Source organism: Hemitrygon akajei, chromosome 17 (assembly GCF_048418815.1).
Source record: "Hemitrygon akajei chromosome 17, sHemAka1.3, whole genome shotgun sequence".
Taxonomy (NCBI): Eukaryota; Metazoa; Chordata; class Chondrichthyes; order Myliobatiformes; family Dasyatidae; genus Hemitrygon; species Hemitrygon akajei.
The window spans coordinates 72,557,127-72,583,412 of NC_133140.1; the positions used below are offsets into that span (position 1 = coordinate 72,557,127).

Below are 26,286 nucleotides of genomic sequence, written 5' to 3' on the forward strand. Positions count from 1 at the left end.
CTGACTATCAAGTCTTTCATTCATAGTTTTTATATTCTGTATGTTTTTTTGCCTGAGCTTCTCATTTGTTGTTTTGAGTGGGGAGAGGGATTTGGGGGATTAATGTGCCTGATCCGATTTGTTGATTTTTTTTTGAGCAGGGTGGGGTTTTGGGGGCTGGTGTGCCTGATTCGTTTTGTTTGTTTTTTTGTGTGCAGTAAGAGGAATTGGGGGGAGGGGGAAGGGGGGTTTGATGTACCTGATCCATTTTTGTTTGCTTGTTCTTGCGGGGAGGTGTGATTTGGGGGTAGATAATCGTGCTGCCTTTCTTTTCATTTTTGGTTTCATGGCTACCCGGAGAACTGAAGAATTTCACAGTTGTACACTTTGATAATAAGTGAACCTTTGAAACTTTGAGTTACAATAATAGACACGGTACATAGATATATCTATATCTATACATATAAAAGTGCAAAAAGAGATCAAAATCAGTGAGGTCGTATTCATGGATTAATTGTGCATTTAGAAATCTGATTATAGAGGGGAAGAAGCTGCTACTAAAACATTGAGTGTGTGTCTTCAGGCTCCTGTACCTCCTCACTGATGCTAGTAATGAAGATAGGCCATTGTCCTGGGTAGGGGTCCTTAGTGTTGGATGCTACAAAAGGGAGCAAAAGTCAGAATAAAAGGATGGGAGAGGGAGGGAGGGGGGGTAGTAGATGTTGAAGTTCAAGTTTAATTGTCTTTCAACCATATATGAATACAGCCAAACGAAGCAGTGTTGCTCCAGGGTCAAGGTGCAAAACACAGTACCAGCAGTCACGAGGCATATCAGTAAAATACAGTCACACAGCAAAAAAAATAAATAGTCCAAAATGCTGTCCATGAATGTTGCAGCAGTCTGCTGTCGAGCACAATACAGCTTGTCTTCTACCAAGCGATCACTGGGGGCAGCACTGAGTCCAGCTTGGACACCACACCGTCACTGGTGGAAAAGTACAAGCTGGCAGGTGAGGGGGAAGGTGGCAGTGTGGGGGAAGGGTCTCGGGCCAAAACATCAATTGTTCATTCCCCTCCATTGATCTTGCCTGACTGAGTTCCTCCAGCATTTTGTGTGTGTACTCAAGATTCCCAGCATCTGCAGAATTTCTTCTGCTTATGCATTTATTCTACACCTTTTGCAAAGAACTTTATGAACCTTAATGTGTTTTACAAGTGTATATACAACTGTAATCTAGATGGCGTGGCAGCTAACAGCATTTAAGGTGTCTAGACAGGCACCTGAATCATGTAAGCCCTGGTATAATATCCTATTGTCACATATATTGAGAAACAATGAAATGCCATCCGGACAGATCATTCCATATCCAAGAACACTGAGGTGGAAAAGGAAAACAGAATCCAGAATATATGTCAATCTGATGGCATGAATAATAATTTCTTAAACTTCCAGTAATTGGCTCCCCCTTCACCATTTCCCCATTCCTGTTTCCCCCTCTCACTTATCTCCTCACCTCCCTCTGGTGCTTCTCCCCCTTCCCTTTCTTCCATGGTCTTCTACCCTCTCCTATTAGATTCCCCCTTCTCCAGCCCTTTATCTTTCACCAATCAATTTCCCAGCTCTTTACTTCATGCTCTCTCCCCCCCCCCCCCCCCGTTTCACCTATCACTTACCACTTTGTACTTCTTCCTCCCCTCCCCTCACCTTCTTACTCGGACTTTCCCTCTTCCTTTCAGTCCTGATGAAGGGTCTCAGCCTGAAATGTCGACTGTTTACTCTTTTCCATACATGCTGCCTGGCCTGCTGAGTTCCTCCTGCATTCTGTGAGTGTTGCAGTTACAGAGAAAATGCAGTGCAGGTAGACAAATAAAGTGCCAAGGGCAGTGATGAGGTAGACTAGGAGTTCCTGCATTCATGGGTGGCCACTGGTCAGTGTGGATATTGTGGACTGAATGACCTGTCTCCATGCTGTATGACTCCACTGCAACTCTCATATGATGATAATGCCCTGGTCATCTAGTTTTGTGATGTTGATTGAAAGAGAAGAAATGGCTAGGACTGTGGCTGCCAATCTGGTAATGCTGATGCAGCTTGCGATACCAGGCAGGAAAACAATCTTTTTCATCATAGCTTTAAAGAAAAAGATTAAAACAACCAGGTTGTAAAGCCAGCATGGCAGACATAGTAGGTGAAAACTGACCTGATGTAATTTTACCTGCAGCTCTGGAGAGATGAGAACAAACAGGTGAATTTGAGAGGAATAAACAGTCGACCTTCCAGTCCTGGTGAAGAGTCTCAGCCCAAAATGTCGACTGTTTATTCCTCTCCATAGATGCTGTCTGACTTGCTGAGTTCCCCCAGCATTTTGTGTGTGTTGTGTGTGTTGCTCAAGATTTCCAGTTCCTTCAAAAGCTCTTGTGCTTAGATCAATTTGAGCATTTGGGTCTGGTGGAGGGGGACTAAGACTTGAGGAAGGATGTGAGGGACTAGCATAACCAACCTTTACCCTTCAGGTCTTCCTAATGACCCAATAAAATTCTGTTGTTGAAACATAATCACTGTGGTAAAGCAGGAATCACTGTAGCTAATGCCTGCTTTGCAAAGTATCAACTGCCTTTAACCACTAATGGGTTAATTAAACCTACCTGCTGATGTAGGCAATTGTCTTCCCTTGGGCTTCTCCCAGTCTATCAGGAAGATAGACACAGTCATTTGAACCATGAGGATGTGAATTAGCTGTAGTGCCTGAAAGAAAACCATGTTCCACAAAGTTAGGGCAGGGCAACTTTCAATCCCATCCTCTTACAATATACCGTAGATTTCGCACTACAGAGCGCACCTGATTAAAAGCCGCTGGCTCTAATTTTAGAAAGAAAATCAATTTTGTACTTGTACAAGCCGCACCGGATTTTAGGCCGCAGGTGTCCCACGTTGTAATATGAGATATTTACACAGAAAGATATTACACGTGAGGATTTTTTAACTTTTAATTAAATCCATATGGTAACATAAACAAATACATATTGCAAATGCTTTTTTTCGAACCATGCCTGTAACACGGCTACTTTTAAATATACATACGCATCGGTAACACACAAATTACGTTGCGTATACATTCCAATATCTCCTAACGACTGGTAAAAAAATATATACTGCAGCCTACCAGGAAAAATTATTGATCGCCTTTAACTTAAAAGCAGCGTTTCGCGCTCGTCTAATGCCCCCACCTTCCCGTTTATCGCAAACCGGTATTTCCCACAAGACGCGGCGAAACCAGATGTGACGTCATAATATCCCGGGATGTAGTACTTCTAACTTTAACTAGAAAATACTAACAAATGAATTACTAAGCGAAAATATTATAAACTAAATAACTGCCATAAAGGCAGCACAATGCTTTTCTTCGAGTGTTTTCCATGTTGATGAGGGTGAGTACAAATGACTGATTTACAATAATTTAATTGTGAAAGTGCGCTTGATTTATCGTACAATTTCATTGGACCTCTGTGAACTACTCATCAATTTTATTGGTCTACTGTTACGAGGCAAAATGTTTCTGGCGGCATGAAAAAAAAACATGCATTAGCCGCACCGTAGTAAAGGCCGCAGTGTTCAAAGCTGTTCAAAATGTGGGGGAAAAGTAGCGGCTTATAATCCGACATCTACGGTAGTCCTGGGTGAAAACGAGTTTTGTCTAAACAGTGTTGTAAAACACTTGCTGCTTGTGTATTGTATTGGTGAGGTGCAGGATCCTAAGTATTTCTATCTGCTTTCTCACCATTCCTTTCCATCACACTGGAAAACAAAGATTTCGCTTCCTGAATACTTTTGGGTGTATCTTATGGATTTTGGGCTCTGATCATGAAAATCACCACTTCCCTTTCGCACACCATTAAAAAAAAAATCGCTTATATTTGTTATTTCAATTCATAATTCAAGTCAATTAAAACGTTGCCCACAATGAAAGCTAAAAACTTTTCTATCTTGTCCGGGCAGGCCTGATGCTGCATGGCAGGACAGGTTTCAGAAAGGCTATAAAATTCCCTGAAGGTTTTTGATACTTGAGACAGATGTGCCCCAGAATAACTGGTGCCAAGATTTAAGAAGGCATTTTCATTGGTCCACAAATCACACAGGTCATCAATGACAGGCAATTCAAAGAACTTCTAGTGGGACCGGAGAAAATCACATGGAAGGCATTCAAGGATGTTGTTGAAAATTTTCTTGGCAACTAAAGATCACCAAACTACGTGCCGCTGGTTGGCGACATCCTTCAAGCATACAAAACCATGAAGTGCAACATGTCACTAAAGATCCATTATCTGCATTCTCATTCAGACTTTGTTCCTGCAAATCTTGACACTGTCGGTGACGAGCATGGTGAAAGGTCTCACCAGGACATTGTGGTTATAGAGAAGGGCAACTGGCATCCATCAATGCTGGCTAAGTATTAGAACCATAGAACACTACAGCACAGTACAGGCCCTTCAGCCCTCCATGTTGTGCCGACCCATATAATCCTTAAAAAAAAAAGTACTAAACCTGCACTACCCCATAACCCTCCATTTTTCTTTCATCCATGTGCCTGCCCAACAGGCTCTTAAATACCCCTAATGTTTTAGCTTCCACCACCATCCCTGGCAAGTCATTCCAGGCACTCACAACCCTGTGTAAAAAACTTACCCCTGGTGTCTCCCCTAAACTTCTCTCCCTTAATTTTGTACATATGCCCTCTGGTGTTTGCTATTGGTGTCCTGGGAAACAGGTATTGACTATCCACCCTCTCTATGCCTCTCATAATCTTGTAGGCCTCTATCAAGTCCCCTCTCATTCTTCTACGCTCCAAAGAGAAAAGTCCCAGCTCTGCTAACCTTGCTTCATATGACTTGTTCTCCAAACCAGGCAACATCCTGGTAAATCTCCTCTACATCCTCTCCATAGCTTCCACATCCTTCCTATAATGAGGTGACCAGAATTGAACACAATGCTCTATTGTGGGCACTTAAGCGAGAAGCCTCAGGACACTGAGTACAAATGAAAATCATCAATGAAACAGCTTTTGCTTAGTTGAACCATTGCAAAGCATCTGCACCGTTATACAATTAAACGTACTATACTCAATAAAAGTTAGTTTCTTGTTTCTCCAAATTCTGTGTTACAAGTAGTCTGAAATTATACTTTTGTTCAGCTTCAAGCAGTCTATCATAAACGTAAAAAATTCTGAGGCAACAAAAGTTTCAAAAAGATTTGTTGTCCAGTGTTATCAGACATTTCAACATGTGCCCCGTGTTGAAATTTGAACATCTCCAAGGATAAACACCCAAAAGTTGGTTTCTCACTCTATTTTCTGAACACCCTTTGAACTTCAGATGGTAGCAAGTTCTGCTTTACTTCCCACAAATTCATAAGGGTAAGTAGATAAATCAAATCCCAAGCAACATTACTGGATGCAATTTCAAACTATGATTGGAAGGGACATACAAATGCTACATCAAACTTGTTGCAATGCGTGTTGACCTGAAGTAAATGCTGGAAGAGGCTCATCAGAGCTTCATGAGCTTAACACCCACCTTCAGCACAAAAGCACAGGACACATAGATGATGAAGCCAGTTTCAATCTCACTACCAGCAGATGGCAGTGTAACCTCAACTGTGGTCTGCTGGCCCTGGGGAAACAAATGGAAGACTTATTGACAAACCATGAAGTGTCTTCTGCAAAACTGCCTCCTCATTGAAGAATTAGAATGTCAATAGATATATTGCTCTATTAAACATCAGAATCTGATTAAAATCCTGATCAATGTCAATTTGAATGGACTCGGCCCAGTACATCACAGACACATCCCTTCCCACCATCAGCAAAGTCTACATGAGGAGGTATCTCAGGAAGGCAACATCCATCATCAAAGATCCCCACCATCTGGGCGATGGCATCTTCCCACAACTACCATTGGAGAGGAGGTACAAATTCCTGAAGTCCCGCACCACTAGGTTCAAGAACAGCCACTTTGTCATCCATCCAGATTTTAAACCAAGCTACAGAACCTCCGTATGTCACTATTCAATCACTACCTCAGTATATCAACATTATGACCACTGTGAACTAAAATGAATTCATTTTGTTCCAAATTGTAGTTTATCTTGTATCATTTTGTTTCTCTTGTGAACGTTGTGTATTCGATGCAATGTGCCTGTGACGCTGCTTGCAGGTAAGTTTTTTATTGTACCTGTCCATACATGTACAGACGAGAAAGTCTCTTATCTTCTCCAATCCATTTGAGTCTGTTCATTCATCTACTGGCATGGTAGTGTAGTGGTTAGCACAATGGGTTTACACATTAGAATCAGAACCAGGTTTATTATCACCGGCATGTGACGTGAAATTTGTTAACTTAGCAGCAGCAGTTCAACGCAATACATAATCTAGCAGAGAGAGAAAAATATTAATAATAATCAATAAAATAAAACATAATAATAAATAAACAAGTAAATCAATTATGTATATCAAATAGATTTTAAAAATTGTGCAAAAGCAGGAATACTGTATATTAAGAAAACGTGAGGTAGTGTCCAAAGCTTCAATGTCCATTTAGGAATCAGATGGCAGAGGAGAAGAAGCTGTTCCTGAATCACTGATGTGTGCCTTCAGGCTTCTGTACCTCCTTCCTGATGGTAGCAGTGAGAAAAGGGCATGCCCTGGGTGCTGGAGGTCCTTAATAATGGACGCTGCCTTCCTGAGACACCGCTCCCGAAAGATGTCCTGGGTACTTTGTAGGCTAGTGCCCAAGATGGAACTGACTAGATTTACAACCTTCTGCAGCTTCTTTTGGTCCTGTGCAGTAGCCCCTCCATACCAGACAGTGATGCAGCCTGTCAGAATGCTCTTCACGATACAACTATAGAAATTTTTGAGTGTATTTGTTAACATGCCAAATCTCTTCAAGCTCCTAAAGTCTGTCCTGCCTTCTTTATAACGACATCAATATGTTGGGAACAGGTTAGATCCTCAGAGATTTTGACACCTTGGAACCTGAAGCTGTTCACTTTCTCCACTTCTGATCCCTCTCTGAGGATTGGTATGTATTCCTTCATTTTACCCTTCCTGAAGTCCTTTCATCTTACTGACAATGAGTGCCAGGTTGTTGCTGTGGCACCATTCCACTATTTGGCATATCTCGCTCCTGTACGCCCCCTCATCACCACCTGAGATTCTACCAACAATGGTTGTATCGTCAGCAAATTTATAGATGGTAGTTGAGCTATGCCTAGGCGTACAGTCATGTGTATACACAGAGTAGAGCAGTGGGCTAAGCACACAGCGCTGTGACAGTGTTGATCGTCAGCGAGGAGGAGATGTTATCACCAATCCGCACAGACTGTGGTCTTCCGGTTAGGAAGTCAAGGATCCAATTGAAGAGGGAGGTACAGAGGCCCAGGTTCTGCAATCACTGATCAGGGTTTGATTCAGCAGCTGTCTGTAAGGAATTTGCACGTTCTCCCCCGTGACTTATATGAATTCACTCTAGGTGCTCCGGTTTCCTCCCGTGTTCAAAAAACACACGTTTAGGGAACACACACCAAATTCTGGAGGAACTCAGCAGGCCAGGCAGCATCTATGGAGAATAAGCAGTCAACATTTTGGGCCAAGACTCTTAATCAGGACTGGAGAAAAAGATGAGAAGTCAGCACAAGAAATTGGGGGGAGGGGAGGAAGAAGTGCAAGATGGTAGGTGATAGATAAAACTGGGAGAGGTGAGGGTTAGGGTTAGGAAGTTGTGGGGATTCTATGTTGACACCAGAAGCATGGTGACATTTGGGAGCTGCCCCCAGCACAATCCTCGCTAATTTGATTCCATGTAAATGTGACAAATGAAGCTAATCTTTAAACATGTTCAATTTCTTCGGATTCAATCCTTGTGAATGGTCAAAATGTAATGAGAAGGACGTTTGGAGTAGTTTCTGATGTCCCTATAGTTTCTTGTCTTCCTTCCATTCTAACTACTTGTGCATTCACCTCTTCACAGACTCTGCCCTACACTCTGGAAACCCATCTCTAAATTTCTTTGCCTTCTCTGAATTCCCAGAAGTCTGAATTCAAATTCAATATCAACCATCAGAACCGGGAAATTCTAAGTTCAATTAGCTAAGCAAACATAGAATGGGAAACCAGTTTGTTTTACTGACGGACTGTTACAGTCTTTACCCAAATCTGGAATACGTTTGAATCTAAGACTGCCATAATAACCATAAGATGGCTCATAATAACCTTTTAAAATGTCTCAGTGAGTCATTTAAAAATGGAGCAATCAATATTGAACCTAGTCATGATCAAAGATACTCACTCGAACTATAATGAATATATGACTCTGTGCCAAATTTTGATCGACAGGACTTCTGTGAAAGACTTTGTCACTTATTACAACACAAAAGAGGCCACATATTAATCAATCTCACTGGTAAGACATAACGTGATAAAGTCTTCGGGAGGAACTAAGTATTAAAAGGAGGAGGGAAGGGGAAGATGAAGATGAAGAGCCAACAGGGAGTGAAGAGTTTTCCGTTGTGCCCTTCCTACAAATAAACCTACACACTTACTTTTCAGGCTCTACAGATTCATGTTCTCTGTATTATTTGACTTCTTTTGCCAAATGGTTGTTTGTCAGTCAGTCTTTGTTAATATAAAGTTCCTCCCAAGTGCAGGTGTTGATGCCAATACAGCACCAACAGAGACTTGTTTCTGTATAGTTTTTCATGAATTCTATTGCATTTTTTAATTTTCCTGAAAATGCCTGCAAGAAAATTAATCTTAGGGTTGTATATGGTGACATATCAGTACTTTGATAATAACTTTACTTTAACTTTTGACTTTCACTTAACCTCCCTTAACTTTACCGAATTGCAGCAAGGCCCACACAAACATCGATGTCACATTTGGCTCAGTTGCTGAATTTTTCACCTCCGAGTCACAAAACTGTGGGCACAAGACTCATTCCAAACAAAGCCTCTGTTGACACCCCAGACTGGCATGCAGAAAGAAGCACATCCAAGAGCCAAGCAAGTTTCTACAGGTGTACAGTGGAGAGCATTCCGACTGGCTGAATTCCCAATCCAGCTCATCACAACCTTTAGTTGTCTGTCTGCATTGCGTTTTTTTTTCTGTAAATGCAACATGATATTCTGCTGTCTGATTTCCTTTTTACTATCTCTGTGCACTCCTTACACTCAACATCAGCAAGACCAAGGAATTTATTGTGCAATTTAGGAAGGGAAAAAGGAGTTTTCATCAAGGGATCAGCAGGGGAAAGGGTGAACGGCTTCAAGTTCTTGGGTGTAGATATCTCTGAAAATCTCTCCTGGGTCCAACACACTGAGGCAATTAAAAAGAAGACATGCCAGCAACTACATTTCATTAGGAGTTTCAGGCGGTCTGGTATGTCACAAAGATGCTGGGGGGGGCTTGTGCTCTCTCATGGGCAGTAGCCTCCCCAGCATCCAGGACATCTTCAAGGAGAGATGCCTCGAAAAGGTGGCATTCGTCACTAAGGACCCTATCACCCAAGTGATGCCTTGTTCACACTGCTACCATCAGGAAGGAGATTTCGGAGCCTTAAGGATTCAGCTATTCAGGAACAGCTTATTCTTTCTGTTATCAGATTTCTGAATGGACATTATACCCATGAACACAACCTCACTACTTTTTTTTCCCCTTTTGCACTACTTATTTAACTATGCACATACACACTTCACAGTAATTTACAGTTTTTATTATGTATTGCAATGTACTGCTGCTGCATAACGACAAATTTCATGACATATGCCGGTGATATTAAACCTGATTCTGATTTTGAGAGTTTAACAAAGTCCTTCAGATGTACCACGGCGAGCCTTCTAACCGGCTTCATCACCGTCTGGTACGGAGGCTCCAAAGTGCAGGTGGTTGTACACTCCGCTAGTTCCGTCACGGTCACAGCCCTGCCCACCATCAAGGGCATCTGCAAAAACAATGCCTCATTGACCACTATGAACCTCACCATTGTGAGCATGTTCTCCTCTCATTATTACCATGGTGGGGGGGAGGGGAGGCCCACATTCAGTGATTTAGGAACAGCTTCCTCCCTCCACTAGACTCCTGAACAGTCCATGAACACTAGCCCACTGCTCCTCTTTTACACTATTCATTTATTTTTGTAAGATACCAGTAATTTTTATAGAGTGCACTAGATAGATAGATAGATACTTTATTCATCCCCATGGGGAAATTCAACATTTTTTCCAATGTCCCATACACTTGTTGTAGCAAAACTAATTACAAACAATACTTAACTCAGTAAAAATATGATATGCATCTAAATCACTCTCTCAAATAGCATTAATAATAGCTTTTAAAAAGTTCTTAAGTAGTTTTCTTAAATACATTAAATACAATCAACCCCGGCACTTTAACATATCTTACTCCTGGCGGTTGAATTGTAAAGCCTAATGGCATTGGGGAGTATTGACCTCTTCATCCTGTCTGAGGAGCATTGCATCGATAGCAACCTGTCGCTGAAACTGCTTCTCTGTCTCTGGATGGTGCTATGTAGAGGATGTTCAGGGTTTTCCATAATTGACCGTAGCCTACTCAGCGCCCTTCGCTCAGCTACCGATGTTATACTCTCCAGTACTTTGCCCACGACAGAGCCCGCCTTCCTTACCAGCTTATTAAGACGTGAGGCGTCCCTCTTCTTAATGCTGCCTCCCCAACACGCCACCACAAAGAAGAGGGCGCTCTCCACAACTGACCTATAGAACATCTTCAGCATCTCACTACAGACATTGAATGACGCCAACCTTCTAAGGAAATACAGTCGACTCTGTGCCTTCCTGCACAAGGCATCTGTGTTGGCAGTCCAGTCTAGCTTCTCATCTAACTGTACTCCCAGATACTTGTAGGTCTTAACCTGCTCCACACATTCTCCATTAATGATCACTGGCTCCATATGAGGCCTAGATCTCCTAAAGTCCACCACCATCTCCTTGGTCTTGGTGATATTGAGACGCAGGTAGTTTGAGTTGCACCATATCACAAAGTCCTGTATCAGTTTCCTATACTCCTCCTCCTGTCCATTCCTGACACACCCCACTATGGCTGTGTCATCAGCGAACTTCTGCACATGGCAGGACTCCGAGTTATATTGAAAGTCTGATGTGTACAGGGTGAACAGAACCGGAGAGAGCATGGTCCCCTGCGGCGCTCCTGTGCTGCTGACCACCGTGTCAGACCTACAGTCTCCCAACCGCACATACTGAGGTCTATCTGTCAAGTAGTCCACTATCCAATCCACCATGTGAGAGTCTACTCCCATCTCCGTTAGTTTGTGCCTTAAGATCTTGGGCTGGATGGTGTTAAAGGCACTAGAGAAGTCCAGGAATGTAATCCTCACAGCACCACTGACCCCATCTAGGTGAGAGAGGGATTTGTGCAGCAAATACGTGATAGCATCCTCCACTCCCACCTTCTCCTTATACGCAAACTGAAGAGGATCCCGGGCGTGCCTGGTTTGTGGCCTCAGATTCTGTATTATCAGCCGCTCCATGGTCTTATTGTTGCACTATGCAGCTGGCACAATGCAACAAAATGCATGACGTATGTCAAGTGAGAACAAACCTGATCTGAAGTAAGATGTTAAACTAGGGACCTGTTCACGCTATCAGGAGGAGGTAACAACTCTGTATAGAGAAGAGTACAGGAGTTCTGGAAACCAGGCACAGCTTTACTAGATTTAATAATCCCTGAACCTCATAATTATCCCAAACTAAAAACTGCTATTTGTGAGGTTCTGCCATGTGCAAATTGACCCACTGTACTTCCCACGTTAGAACAGTGATGATGTTTCCAACGTATGTATCTAACTATCTATGTACTTATTTGTTTACAGACACAACCTAGAAAAAGCCCTTCTGGCCAAAGGAACCAAGCCTCCAACCCACCTATTCAATCCTAGCCTAATCACGGGACAATTTACAATGACCAATTAATTGACAAGCTTCGGACCGTGGGAGAAAAGCAGAGCACAGGAAGAAACCCACACGTTCACGGGAGAAGAACTCTTTGCAGTCGACGTTGGAACCGAACTCCAAATTCCGATCCCCTGAGCTGTAATAGTGTTGCGTTAACACTATGCTACTGTGAAGTGTTTTGGGATACTCTGAAGTTATGAAGTGCTCTATATAAATGTAGAAACTTCTTTCTTCATTACTAAAACAAAATGAAACAGGAATCCTTACCTTGTACACAATAAGCCAGTAGACACCAGTACCATACGTGACAAGGAAGAAGGTGTTCGACAGGGCTCCAGCAAAGTAGGCAAAATATTTCACAATAGTCTGCGTAAAATGAGACAGACAGTGAGGGCCAAACACTGACCAAGGCCAACCTAACTGGGATGTTCAAAGAATGGTTGATAAATTGTTTGAAAAAGGATCAGAGAGTCACAGAGCACCTCAGTACAGGAACAGGCCCTTCGGCTGAACTGCTGTTCTGCACAGTTCCTTCTGCCAGTAGCCGGACCATGGCCCTCCATAGCTCTTTCATCCATGTACCTATCCAACTTCTCTTCAATGTTACAACTGGCTCACATCTACCACTTCCACTGGCAGCTTGTTCTACACTCGCACCACTCTCTGAATGAAGTCCCCCACTCACATTCCTCTTAAATATTTCACCTTTCACTCTAAACCTATGAACCCTAGTTCTAGATTCGCCCAACCTGAGGGGATATAACTTGCACCCTATCTACACTCCTCATTATTTTGTATACAATACCTCCTTCTATAAGATCGCTCCTCATTCTCCTGCACTCCACGGAATAAAGCCCTAACCTATTCAACCTTTCCCAATAACTCATGTCCTCAAGTTCTGTTAACATCAGTGTGAAGTTTCCCTGCAGTTTTACGATGTTTGCGAATGCGAACAAAGAGCATCCACATCGGCTGGATCGTAACTGGGCCCTGTCTCAGTCCTGGACTCATTTAGCTGGATGACTGCCTGTCAGCTGGTCAGAACCCTTGGCTGCTGGGCTGATTTTACTGCTCTCCACTCCCCTGCTGCAATCCCAAGCACTTACAGCCTCGGGGTCAGACTGTCACATTAACATCAAACTTTATCACCGTTCTATCCTGAGAGCTGTTCCCAGAGACGAGACTCACGCCTGTGGATGGGAACAAGCTGCCTGAGCTGGACAAGTATAAATGTGACTGCTGTAGGAGACAGCTTCCTCTTGAAAGGATTAAAGCAAAGTGGAACCAAGGCCATGATCTGTTGGAATCATGATGAGTCAGCAATGGGGTTGGAGAATGTAGTTAGTAAGACCATAGGATGTAGGAACAGAATTAGGCCATTTGGCCCATTAAGTCTGTTGTTTGATCATGGGTGATTTGTTTTTCCTCTCAACCCTATTCTCCTGTCTTCGCCTCAAAACCTTTGACACCCTTACTAATCAAGAACCTATCAATCTTTGCCTTAAGCATACCCAATGACTTGGCCTCCATATCTATCTGTAGCAATGAATTCCATAGATTCACCACACTCTGGCTAAAGAAATTCCTCCTCGTCTCTGTTCTAAAGGGACATCCTTGTTTTCTGAGGCTATGCCCTCTGGTTCCAGACTCTCCCATTATTGGAAACGTCCTCTGCACATCCTCTCTCCTTTTATAGCGGAACATGAGATGTTGGATTGAAGACAAAGCAGACACACAGGTGGGCATTGCTGGCGGCTGCAGAAGAGGGCACCATGTGTGTTAACCTTGGGGGCCACATCTAAATTTTCAGTCATTAGAATGAATGAATATTAAAGGATCTGGGGCTTCTTCAGCTACACTTACTCTTTTGTGCCACTGCACGGGGTGTGTACAGTGTGTCCACAGGGGTTGGAGTATCTGTGGAAGGAAGGGGGAATGCAATGCCTGCAAAGAGGGGTTGGCTGGTGGTCCGCAAAGGGTACACTGTCTCTACTCCAGGGTACAGAGTATCACCGAGAATGGATGTGGAATAACGTGCCAGTATTGAGTTACAGGTAAGCAAGTTGTTTGTTTCCCTATGCCTTCATCCAACAGACAGTGATTGAACTGTCCTTACCACAACGTCAATGAACTCTAGTCCACTCCTCCGCCTCCAGCTGCTCGTCTCCAGCATGGCAGTGAAAACAGCCAAAGAACCTAGGACGCCCAGAGCGATCTGCATGGGGAAACCACAGCCAGCGGGAGAGAGAATGAGTGAAATACTCCAGAGAAGTTTGTGAAACATCATTGCCGGTAAACTTGTATTTAATTTAAATATTATCATCTCAATGCATCAGTACTATTTAAGGAGTTGATCAGCACTGGAAACAGTGCTTGGCAATTTCCCAAAATGTCTCCGGCCGCTTACTCACATCAATAAAATGTCTGTGGCCAGTTCCCAACTATTTGCTGCTCTTTGGAAGGGGCCAATTTCTTTTTTTGTGTAGAATTTTGAATTTGGTTTTCAGATATAGGGATCACCGACAAAGCCAATTTTTATTAATCATCTTTTATTACCTCTTCAGATTCAGATATTTATCACATGTATTTTGAAACACAGTGAAATGCACTGTTTGTATTAACGACCAACACAACTCAAAGATGTGTTGGGGGGCTGCCCGCAAGTGTTGCCACGCATTCCGGCATCAACATGGCATGCCCGCAGTGCTCAACAGAACAACACAAGCAGCAACATAATAAACCAAAAGCAGCAAAGTGAGCCCTGTCCCTCACTCCCAACCATACACACACGCATACACGTAGAGAGTCCACTGCCCAGGTCATGCCACGTTGGGACTTCCACTCTTCAGTGGACCCAAGGACTTGCAACTCCAATCCTCAGACCCACCGACCTAGGGGCTAACAGTTCCTGCGATGTCACCAGCCTTCATCCACACCAGTTCAGCAGCCTGTTGGTTGAAGGGTATTACTGTTCCTGGACCTGGTGGTGTGGGACCTAAGGCTCCTCTGCCTCCTGCTCAGTGGTAGTTGCGAGAAGGGAGTATGGCGAGGATGGTGAGGGTCCTTGATGATAGATGCTCCTTCCTTACAGAATGTACAAACTCCTTACAGATAGCAACAGGAATTGAACCACAATCTTATAAATGGTGCTGTAATAGTGTTAAGCTAACTGCTATGTGACCAGGCCGCTCTGATTTAGGTGTCGCAGAGCACAAAAGGATGACAAATCTGCAGGGCCTGTTGAGGCCTATGCCAGTGAGCTAAGGGAAGCAAAGGAGCAAATAGCAAGTATTGTGGCGAGAATTTTGCATCTTTGGCAGAGAAGGAAGCCCAAGGAGGTGAAAAAGCATCAGGATAAATGCAGACCAGTGAGCCTTATGTCAACAGTAGGAAATTCTAAAGGGTAGGGTTTATATAAAGGCTGGCAGCTGAGATTCAGCTAACCAGGGTAAAGCCATATACATATATAGGCATGGAGATGGAGCAAGTAGAGGAAATGTTGTTAAGAGTCATGGGAAGTTCAGAAAAGTTTGAGGCTAGCTTTTGGGGCACCTTATGCCCACCATACAACCAAGGTGGGAAGCAGACCTGGATTCCAAAGTTAGGAGTGGTTTAAAACTCCAAAGGCAGCCAATGGAAGTAACAGATCTTCACATAAAGGGCGGTGTATATTTGGAATGAGCTGCCAGAAACAGTGCTTGAGACATGCAGATTAGCAACACTTAAAAGCCTTCTTGATACATACATGGATAGAGGGGTTAAGAGGACTATGGGCCAAACAGAGGCAGGTGAGATTGGCTTGCTGGGCACAGAGTCAGCATGGATGAGTTGGGCTGAAGGGCCTGTTTCTGGGCTGTGTGACTCTCACTCTATAAAGTCATGATATTCATAGAGTCACTGAAACAGACCTATCAGCCCATTAGGTCCATACTAACCATCAATATTGATCCTTCATGAATCCCCTTTTTCAAAAATGCTCCCTGCATTCCCATTAACTCTCCCCCCCCCCCACCCCCGGTTTCAATCACTCACCTAGACACCAGGAACAATTTACAGTGTCCAATTAACCTACCTTCTAAAATGTCATTGGGATGGAGGGAGCACCCATTGAAAAAATGTCACAGGGAGAGTGGGCGAACTGCACATAGACAACAACCAAGGTCACAATATAACCTAGGTCTTTCGCACTGAGATGGCAGTTCTACCAGCTGCACCATTATGCAATGACAGACAACCATCTCATCTAGTTGGAAAACCCTGTAATTTGCATTGGGAATGGTGTAGGATTCAAGCTCCTTTCACTGTCCAAATTTAGTTAATATCAAGTGCATTAAAGACAAACCTTCTTCCCTTTCGTTGACACAGAGTATCAGGGGGACCAAACCGTACAATGATACTTGTTTGCAAGAACAACAAAAGGAGAGACATAATATTAAACGGATAACTTTTGGACACACATTCAGCAAACATTCAAGGTTACATTATCTTCTAGCTTCACTGTCTGTTTACTGACATTGCCGAAACCCTCACCTGGCATTTTAGAGACTTGAGCATTATTTACTCTACAAGTTAATCGACAACATTTTGTTGAATTGTTCACGTACTGGATAGCTTTCAGCATAGTCACTTGGATGAGAGTTCTGAACCGAAATCATCCCCTAAAGACCTTTTTGCAGTGCAGTATGAACTTTAGTCAGTTTGCAGCCGGAAGGTTGCAATTGAAAAAGCTATTAAATAGATGCAATCCAGCAGATAACACATGTCAACACATACAGAAAATGCTGAAGGAACTCAGCAGCTCAGACAGCATCTATGGAAATGAATCAACAATCGACGTTTCAGGCCGAGATCCTTTACAAGCCACATACCGGAATCCATAAAGTCACATCATATCTATCACTGGAGCAACTGGTGAAATCATTTTAATTACCTGATTGCAGACTTGACTTATTGGTTGTCTAACCTTGGATGGCAGGGTGGAGATATGTTTCTACCAAAGCAGATGTGTTAGGGCATTTTGGAGTTAGGACATATAGCAAATATTGACTGCAGTGACCAACCTTCAGGTCTGAACATGCACTGAAGATTAAATCTAAAATGCAACTCTGAACAATGGGTTCCTAAGAACTGTGAAGCAAGTTAGTTGGAAGACACCACAGTTAACTGGGAGACCAGACAACGCTGACTTAAATTCATTATTTGTATTTGGGTGTCGGTAGTACGGGCACCAAGGAGGGAGTATGAAGGTGGTAGGTAGTTCAAAGGAAACATTGTAAATATGGAATTGTAGTGTGTAGTTCAAAGGAAACATTGTAAATATGGAATTGTAGTGTGTAGTTCAAAGGAAACATTGTAAATATGGAATTGTAGTGTGTAGTTCAAAGGAAGCACTGTAAATATGGAATTGTAGTGTGTAGTTCAAAGGAAGCACTGTAAATATGGAATTGTAGTGTGTAGTTCAAAGGAAACATTGTAAATATGGAATTGTAGTGTGTAGTTCAAAGGAAACATTGTAAATATGGAATTGTAGTGTGTAGTTCAAAGGAAACATTGTAAATATGGAATTGTAGTGTGTAGTTCAAAGGAAACATTGTAAATATGGAATTGTAGTGTGTAGTTCAAAGGAAACATTGTAAATATGGAATTTTTGGTGTGTAGTTCAAAGAACACATTATAGATATGGAATGCCCAAAATTTTCTTTGATCTTTAGCACATAAAATGTCACGTAGTGTTGGGTCAAGCAGGTCATTTCCTCTAAAAGGGGTTTCAACCTGATGCCTGCTATATCTCATTTTGTTGAATAAAGAGACTACTTCATTATCTACCAGCACTTCTCTCCAGTGATTTCATTCATGAAACAACAAGGTGAAAGGCACTCCTTCTCTCCGCTAGCATGTAGGTCACCCTGGCGCAAGGTGTAGCACCTGCTTAGCGACCCCCAATCAGGGTCATGTGAAGCCATGGGAGTAAGTGATGGATGGTCATATGAGCAGCTGGTGCGACCACTGATGCCAGGCAGACAATCTCTGAAGAGTATCGATAATGGCTGGGGTCACCCACCTTGTAAAGACGCTGCCCAGACGAAGGCAATGGCAAACCACTTCTGTAGAAAAATCTGCCAAGAACAATCATGGTCATGAGACCATGATCGCCCACACCATACAACACAGCACATAATGGTGATGATGCCTGTCCTTAATTGTCTGAACTTATAAGGCAGTTGAGAGTCATCAGGGATCACACACAAAATGGCAGATTTCGGTCCCCACAGGACATTAGTGAACCTTAGAGTTTCTTGAAAATCCAGTAGTTCCAGTAGTCACCTTTACTAAGGCACTATTTTAATTGCAATTTTTCTTAATTATTTATATTTACGGTAAATTCCCTAGCTGTTGTAGTGGGAATTGAACTCATGCCACTGAATTAGTGGTTGTGATTTCTGACTGACAGTCAAGTTGTTAATCAGCACACCACCATGCCCCTTGATCAATACTGTCCAGCAAGATGGTGACCACTGCAGACTAGATCATGTGGGTTGTTTCAAGAACAGAATGGTTAGTAGGGAAGTGGCTTTTCTTGAACCCAGTGGGGTGGGATTTCAGACTTCTGGCTGACCAAGTAATCAAGTTAGCATTTAGAAATTCGCCAATCCAGCCGGTGTAGCTAATGACATGAATGTATTAGTCAATGAAACAGAGCTGGCTGTTTAGCACAAAGCAAGGTCTGTTTATTCTGTGCAGTCTGTTTAAACAGCAAACAGCCTATGGACTCAAAAATATTAACTTCAGCAAAGAGATAAAATCAGGATGATTTAACCCTGTTCCTGGCTACCTGACCCTTGGCTGATGAGACACAAATGTGTGCTTCTTCTAAAATATTTTGGCTTGAGTCAGGCTGTGCTGTGCAGAACTTGCTCCGTACTTTATCAAGATTTATGAGGAGGAATTTGTTTAGTCAGAGGGTGGTGAATCTGTGGAATTCATTGCCACAGAATTCAAGGCCGAACCACTGGGTATATTTAAAGTGAAAGTTGATTGGGGTTCAGGTGGATAATAAATCAGCCATGATGGAATGGCAGAACAGACTCAATGGGCCAAATGGCCTAATTCTTCTCCTAAGTCTTAAGGTCTTATCCAGGCCAGAATGATCTGTTTAGTATTACTGAATTTGTCCTCTGTTCTCTGTTCTTGACCAAGAACAATGTACACGTAACATAACAAATCATCGATCCCACTTTCCTTCAAGTGCCAATAGTCAGGATAGAGCAAGTATTCAAATTTGGGTTAGATCCAATTGACAATGGTCATGTTTGGTATAAATATTATATTTAAACAGACGTCAGATTTACCCAGCAGAAAGCACTAAGTGGAGGATGGTTATAGAGCAATTATGTGCATAAAATCAGCCCCACATTACAGTTCCTGGAGGCAAAGCTGTCCCTTGGAGCAACACTGTATGTCTGTGTTAACAAATTTTAAGCTTCATGAAACCCCAAAACTTGTGTGTGCATATATCATAGGGATTTGTTTAATCTGCTGACATCATTCCGTTTTCCAGTGAGTTGCTACATGATGAAAGAGCTTATGTTGCTCTTTTCGATAGGGCTTTCAGTTTGACCTATCAGGGTTTAAGCTATGAGGAGCACACCTAAATTCATGGAACTCAGGAAGTCAGGTAGCAGCTAAGGGGGAGGAATAAACAGCTGACATTTCAGGCCGAGACCCTTTATCAGTCTTGCTCTCAGCCTGAAATGTCAACTCTTTATTTCCTCTCCAAGAAGCTGCCCGACTAGCTGGGTTCCTCCAAAACTTTGTGCGTGTTCCTCAAGATTTCCAGCATCAGCAGAATCTCCTCTGTGTAGGGTTTAAACTGTGCAAAGTCAGAACCCAGAGGTTTTGGGCTCATAGACCAGAGATGTGCTCAAGTCCCTAGCATCAGTGGGAGAATTTAAACTTAATTCATAGTTCTACACGAAAAAGCTGTTGTGAAAGATAACATGAAAGTGAGATTGGAAAGGTGGGCACCAAACTGTAGGAACGTTGGAAAAAACCCATCTGGTTTACTGATGTCTTTCAGGAAAGGCAAGCTGCTGTTTTTATGCACTCTGGCCTAATCGGTAGTCCAGGCCTGTAGTACTGCAACTCATTGCCCAGTAAAACAAATCCATCACTCATTCAAGGTCACTGAGGGACAAATAATAAATATTAATCTTGCCACTGAGGCAAAAATCTCCTGAACCAAAAAAGAAACAGAAATCACAATAATGTCTCTGCTGCTTTGTGTCATGCAAGTTCTGCTAGTTAAAAGAGACACCAAAACCAATCACGACTAAATGAGTTTCAAAATAAATTTTCAAATGATTTATACCACTAACATGAACAAGTGATGCAACTGATGAGAAATGGAGTAATTTTATAGGCTGGAAGATATTCCAATTATTTTTCAATATTGTTAATAGACAGGACAAGGTTATAATGTGATTTGCTCTTTCTACTTACATCTGTATCTCTCTTGCGTGCAGCCTGGTTCATTTCATACTGAACAGCAAATGTCAGCTGGGAGGAGAGGAAAAGCAATAAATAATCAGTGAGGGCCCTTCTCAGTTCTAATTATGTAACCAAGGCAACGTCCATTCCAGAGGCAATTCTTTCCAAACACCAATTGTCAAGGATGGCTCCTTTGCTAAAGAGCTACTTTGCCTCAGGAGTTCTCTGTCAGCACATTTGAATTATTTTCAGATTTGTTTGAATCAGTCTATTTATTTATTTATTTCTATTTTGTTTACCAATAATAGCGCTTCCAGCCCTTCGAACCACGCCACGTCTAACCTAAGCACGGGACAATTTATAATGATCAATTCACCTACCCGATACACCTCTGGAGTATGGGTGGAATCCGGAGAACACCCACACGTTCCATAGGGACTACAGAGACGCCTTGCTGATGGCGCTGGAATTGAACACTAAACGCTGACGACCAGAGCGGTAAGTGTCGCACGAACTGTTACGCTACCGTGGTGCCTAGTTTATCTCACTGAGAGGTGAGGATATGACTTGGATGAGTTAAGACCCCACTGGAAAGGCAGCACAACCTTCATCCCCACTTCTCTCCACTGCTTTAGAGAGTGGAACAGAGCGACTGAGGGGCCTAATGTATTTAAGAGGGCTTCCCTGAGGATCGCCATCTTGTTGTGGTGGAGAGGCCTTGAGTTCCTGGATGCCACCTAGAGCTCAGCTCCTGATAGGTTCACCCATAGCAGTAAGATTAAGGGGGAAGGTTCCAGACAAAAAGCAATCCAACCAAGGCCTTAACGGTGGAGCTGGCGTAAGCTGATGACACATCCCAAGGGCAGTGAAGGCAGAGGAAGGCTCCCAGTTGTCTTGCACTGGACCCTAACCCCAATCGGTCAAGAACTATGTGATGACTGCCTACACACCAGTCACACCCAAGCATTCTCTATAAAGGGAATAACCCCTTAGGAGAACATCATACTCAACTTGAGTGATCGCACTACTACTACTATTACAATGACTACTACCACTACTACTATTACGACTTAAAAAGAAGCTAGATAAACTTAGGAGACAGGCAAATAACTGGGTTGTAAAGTCTGTAAAGGATACTACAGCCATATAAGGATTAAGCAGAGAACTACATATCTGGCATCTGGTGGGATAAGCCTCATAGTCATAGTTTCTCATGCTATATGGAAAAATGGAGAAGGGCTAAAGATGCACCTTTACAAGGACTGCAGAGACAAGCCAGGGAACTAGGGGCCAAATCAGCCTAACATCAGTGTGGGGGTGGGGGGGAGGTTACCAGTGGGTATTCCAAGTGTGGGGGTGGGGGGGGGGAGGTTACCAGTGGGTATTCCAAGAGACAGGATCTACCTGCAGGTGAAAAGACAAGGACTGACTAGGGATAGTCAGCATGGGTCATCTTGACTCGTGAATGAGATTCAGTTTTCAGAAAAGGTGGCCAGGAGGATTGATAAAGGTGGAAAAGTAGGTATCATTTACATGGACCCACAAGGTGATCGTCAAGTTTCACATGGTAGGCTGGGCCAGAAGGTTAAAGCATAATTAATGCAGGGTAGTCAGCCAATTTGATATAAAAATGGCTTAGTAGTCATGAAGGGATGACAGTGGTGGAGGTTTTTCAGATTTGTGGCCTGCTGTGTGCCACGGGACTCCTTGCTGGATCCCCTGTTGTTTGTCATATTTATCAACAATTTGGATGAGAATGTAGCTGGCATGGTCGGTAAGATTGCAGATGACACCAAAATGAGTGCTGCTAAACAGTGCAGAAGATTATCTAAAATTAAAACAGGATTTAGACCAAAGGGAAAGTTGGTTAAGAAATGGCAGATAGAAATAAATTAAGCTAATGTGGTGATGCACTTTGGGGCAAAGTGTCACTGGGAGATCCTCTTTTGGCATTGGAGCGTAGGTGCTCGGCGAAACAGTCTCCCAATCTACATCAGGACTCGCCGATATACAGGAGGTCACAACAGGAACACTGGGTACAGTATATAACCCCAACAGACCTTTTTGGTGTTTGTGAAGAAAAAGCATTTCAGGACGTATATTGTATATATTTCTCTGACATTAAATTTGACCTTTCAACAACTGTTTGATCAGAGATCCTTCCCCCATATCAGAAAAGGAGATCTTACCTGTCTCTGTGCTTGAAGATCTTGTGCTTGAGCATATTGTATAGTCAGCAAAAAGGGTGGCTCACTGGTCGGGTTGTTAATTGGTAGGTAGGCCCTGGATTGAGAAAAAGGATTGCGTTTCACCACAGCAACCTGGCAGGTTCAACCTGTAGCACAGAGTATCAAGCAGTAGTAAATCAAGGCAACTGAACTTGCTGTGCTGTCCTGAAGATGTTTCGTCACTCATCCAAGAGGCTTCTTCAGTTGCGAAACATCTTCTCGACAACATGGGAAGTCCAGTTACTTTTATTTATTACTGCTTAATATACAATGACCTGGGTGACTGAGAACCTTCATTGACATATGTGGCAAACAAGGAGTGCCAGGGGCAGGGAGTGGCACAGATGCAGACTCCCAGCATTGAGACACCAGTCAACGTCATCTGATTCTGAACAATTGGTTTATTGATCACTACAGAATTACTCTCTGTTGCTTCCTGCTCCCACCCCATCTTCTCCCTTTTTCCTTTCCCAACCATGATACCCCTCTCCCTGCCCCCTTTTCAGGAGTTGCAACAGTGTGTATACTATCTACAAGTTGCAGTGCAACAACACACCAAAGTTCCCAAGGCAGCACCTTTCAGACCCACGACCACCACCATCTAGAAGGACGAGAACAGCAGATACCTGGGAACAGCACCACTTGGAAATCCCTCTCCAAGTCACTCCCCGTCCTGACTTGTAAAGATATCGCTGTTCCTTCATTGTCACTGGGTCAAAATCATGGAATTCCCTCCCTAACAGCACTGTGGGTGTACCTACACTTCAGGGACTGCAGCTATTCAAGAAGGCAGCTCATCACCACCTTCTCAAGGGCAATTAGAGATGGGCAATAAATGCTAGCTTAGCTCTCGACGCCCACATCCCATAATGAAGAAATTTTAAAAAATTAAAACTCTTAGTCCTCAACAGAAACCAAATATGAATCAGGTTTATCATCACTCACATATGTCATGAAATTTGTTTTTTTTGTGCCAGCAGTACAGTACAATACATAAAATCACTACAGTACTGTGCAACAGTCTTAGGCACCACAGCTATATACGTGTACCTAAGAGTTTTGCACAGCACTGTAGTTTATCAGACCCTGGTCTGAGTTCAACAAACATCCACGGGGCAACAATAAAAATTCCAATTTATCACTGACCAGAACAATGAAAATTGTTCTTCAATTCTCCAATTTTCCACTCAGTAGTAATAATGCAGAGGGATTGGGAAGGGAACAAGATCACATTACTAAATGAAGCAACTCTTCCGAATGATGACTATCTCTGAACATGTCACCGAATACTAGCCTGATATTTACTTTCTTTCATGCGTTCACAGCAAAATATAGAAATACAAAAATAGAAGGGAATACATGATCACTGTAAGAAGGTACAACTTTGTCAAAGGCAGCACCCAAGGTTAGGATAGGCCCTGGTTGCTGGAACCAGTAGCTCTATAGCTGCATCATTGTGTGTTCCAGGAATCCAGCCTGCAATTCCATTGCCGGCTGGTGGTGTAGTGACCCCCACACCAGACTTCAAGGTGAGTAGTGCCGGGTTTGAATCCAGCTGGCTCCTTGCACGCTTTCCATTCGTGCTGGGTCATGCATTGAGCGAGCAACTCAGCCTCATAAAAACAGACAAAATACTAAAGAAATGCCAAGGTTGCCACCCAATGCGCCACAAGACGCGGAAAGGAACAACAACTGTGTCTGTCCAGTAATCCCATCCAATGACAGGACAGAAAAGCAAAAGTGTTGTACTTGAGCAAGTACAACTTGGGAATAGACAAATTCTTGGGTTTCTGACTGAATAGGAGAAACGTAGTTTGTGGCAAAGTGTGCATTCCAATATTGAAGGGTCCTCTACAGGTTATCCTCTCACCTTAGAACGAGGTCTTCAGCGTAGGTGACCGAGCTCGGTGGGTTACTGAGACTACCCCTTCTCCCTGTCAGCCCATCAACCAAAAAAAACCTCCTCAGCGCTCCAGCTCCTGCCAACAGAAAGCATTGTATTTAGTGAACTCCGCCTCAAAACTTTTAGATACGGTACTTTGCAAAGACCTTAGACATATATATAGCTAGGGAACCGGAGACTTTTGCACAGTACTGTAGTAATTTTATGTGTTACACTGTGCTACTGGGAAAAAAAACAAATTTCGTGACTTATGTGAGTAATGTAAACCTGATTCTGATATGGGTCTCTATTGTGGACTGAGAGAGGGAAGGGGGGCAGGGAGAGGGGAATCATGATTGAGTAAAGGGGAAGGGAGAGAGGAGGAAGCAGGAAGCACCAGAGAGACATTCTATAATGATCAATAAACTGTTTCTATGGAACCAACTGACCTTGCCTGGTGTCTCAGGGCTAGGTGTGTCTATTCCCGTGTCACCTCCCACCCCTGGTACTTCCTCTCTGCCACCTTTCCCTCACCCCTTCCACGGCACTCCACCCTTGTCATTCCCAACATCCCTCGCTCCCGCCAAATTTACACTCATTCTCCACTCCACGCTGACAAATACAGTACTGTGCAAAATTCTTAGGCACCTGAGCTAGATATATGTGCCGAAGACTTTTTCACAGCACTCTACTCTTACAGCCAAGTTACTGGGTATATTTAAAGTGGAGGTTGATACGTCCTTGTTTAGTAAAGGTGTCAAAGATTATAAGGGAAAGGCAGGAGAACAGTGTTGAGAAGGATAATAAATCAGCCATAATCAAATGGTGGAGCAGACTCGATGGGCTGGATGGCCTAATTCTGCTCCTATGTCTTAAGGTCCTAGACCAACAACTCTGAAAGCCAATGCAATACCTCTTCAGTCACCTTTGCAGAAAATCTGCAGCCAGTTGCACACAGCATGCTCCCACAAAAGCACTTTGATTTAGTGATGTGGAACGAGGGAATTATCTTTGCCTAGTCATGCAGGTCACATCTCTTTCAAGTTCTCCTGCTGTGATGAGGGAATCCTCCCCACCATCACCCTGGTGCTAGGCAAATAACCTTTTCCTCAGAGTCAAAAAGTCAAAGGAGATGGTTGCCGTCTTCAGAGAACTTGCACCTCTGACACCCTTCTTTACTTTGGTGGTACAGCCATGGAAACTACTAACAATTTCAAACTCCTTGGGGTGCACATTTTGCACAATGTCTCATGGTCCCAGGACACATTCTGCACAATCAGGAAAGCTCACCAACACCTCTATTTTCTGAGGAGGCTGAGAAGAGCAAGACGATGCACATCCACACTCACATCATTCTACAGATGTGCTGTACCCAGCAGCTTAACAGAACTGCGTTGCAGCAGACTAGAAGGCTCTACGATGGGTGATCAAAACTGACCAATGCATTACTGGTTTCAGCCTACCCACTATATAAGGCTGATGAACATCTCCTCCCACTAACCCACCACTCCACACCCCCAACCACCGCTACTTTATCATTTTCTGTAAATCACCTTATGTACAAGCACACCTGTGTCTAGTGTCACTTTATGGACATACAATCAGTCTATGCATGTAAGCTATCTTATGTATATTTCTTGTATTATTTTTAATATTAAGTCCTTTTTCTTATTGCGTTTTTTGTGCTGCGTTGGATCTGGAGTAACAAT

The 26,286-nt window shown here is 43.1% G+C and overlaps 1 protein-coding gene across 2 annotated transcripts in view; it reads right to left on the reverse strand.

Annotated features, from left to right (window-relative positions):
• The window catches only part of LOC140740831 (meckelin-like), a 182,096-nt gene that overhangs the window by 51,921 nt on the left and 103,889 nt on the right, over positions 1-26,286 (reverse strand). For both annotated transcript variants that reach the window (XM_073070373.1, XM_073070372.1), the window contains exons 13-19: positions 24,566-24,674; positions 22,657-22,750; positions 20,480-20,536; positions 14,097-14,195; positions 12,248-12,346; positions 5,551-5,646; positions 2,626-2,725 (exon numbers count right to left, since the gene is read on the reverse strand). In XM_073070373.1, coding sequence (XP_072926474.1) covers positions 2,626-2,725; positions 5,551-5,646; positions 12,248-12,346; positions 14,097-14,195; positions 20,480-20,536; positions 22,657-22,750; positions 24,566-24,674 — 654 coding nt within the window. The remainder of the gene's footprint in view (positions 1-2,625; positions 2,726-5,550; positions 5,647-12,247; positions 12,347-14,096; positions 14,196-20,479; positions 20,537-22,656; positions 22,751-24,565; positions 24,675-26,286) is intronic.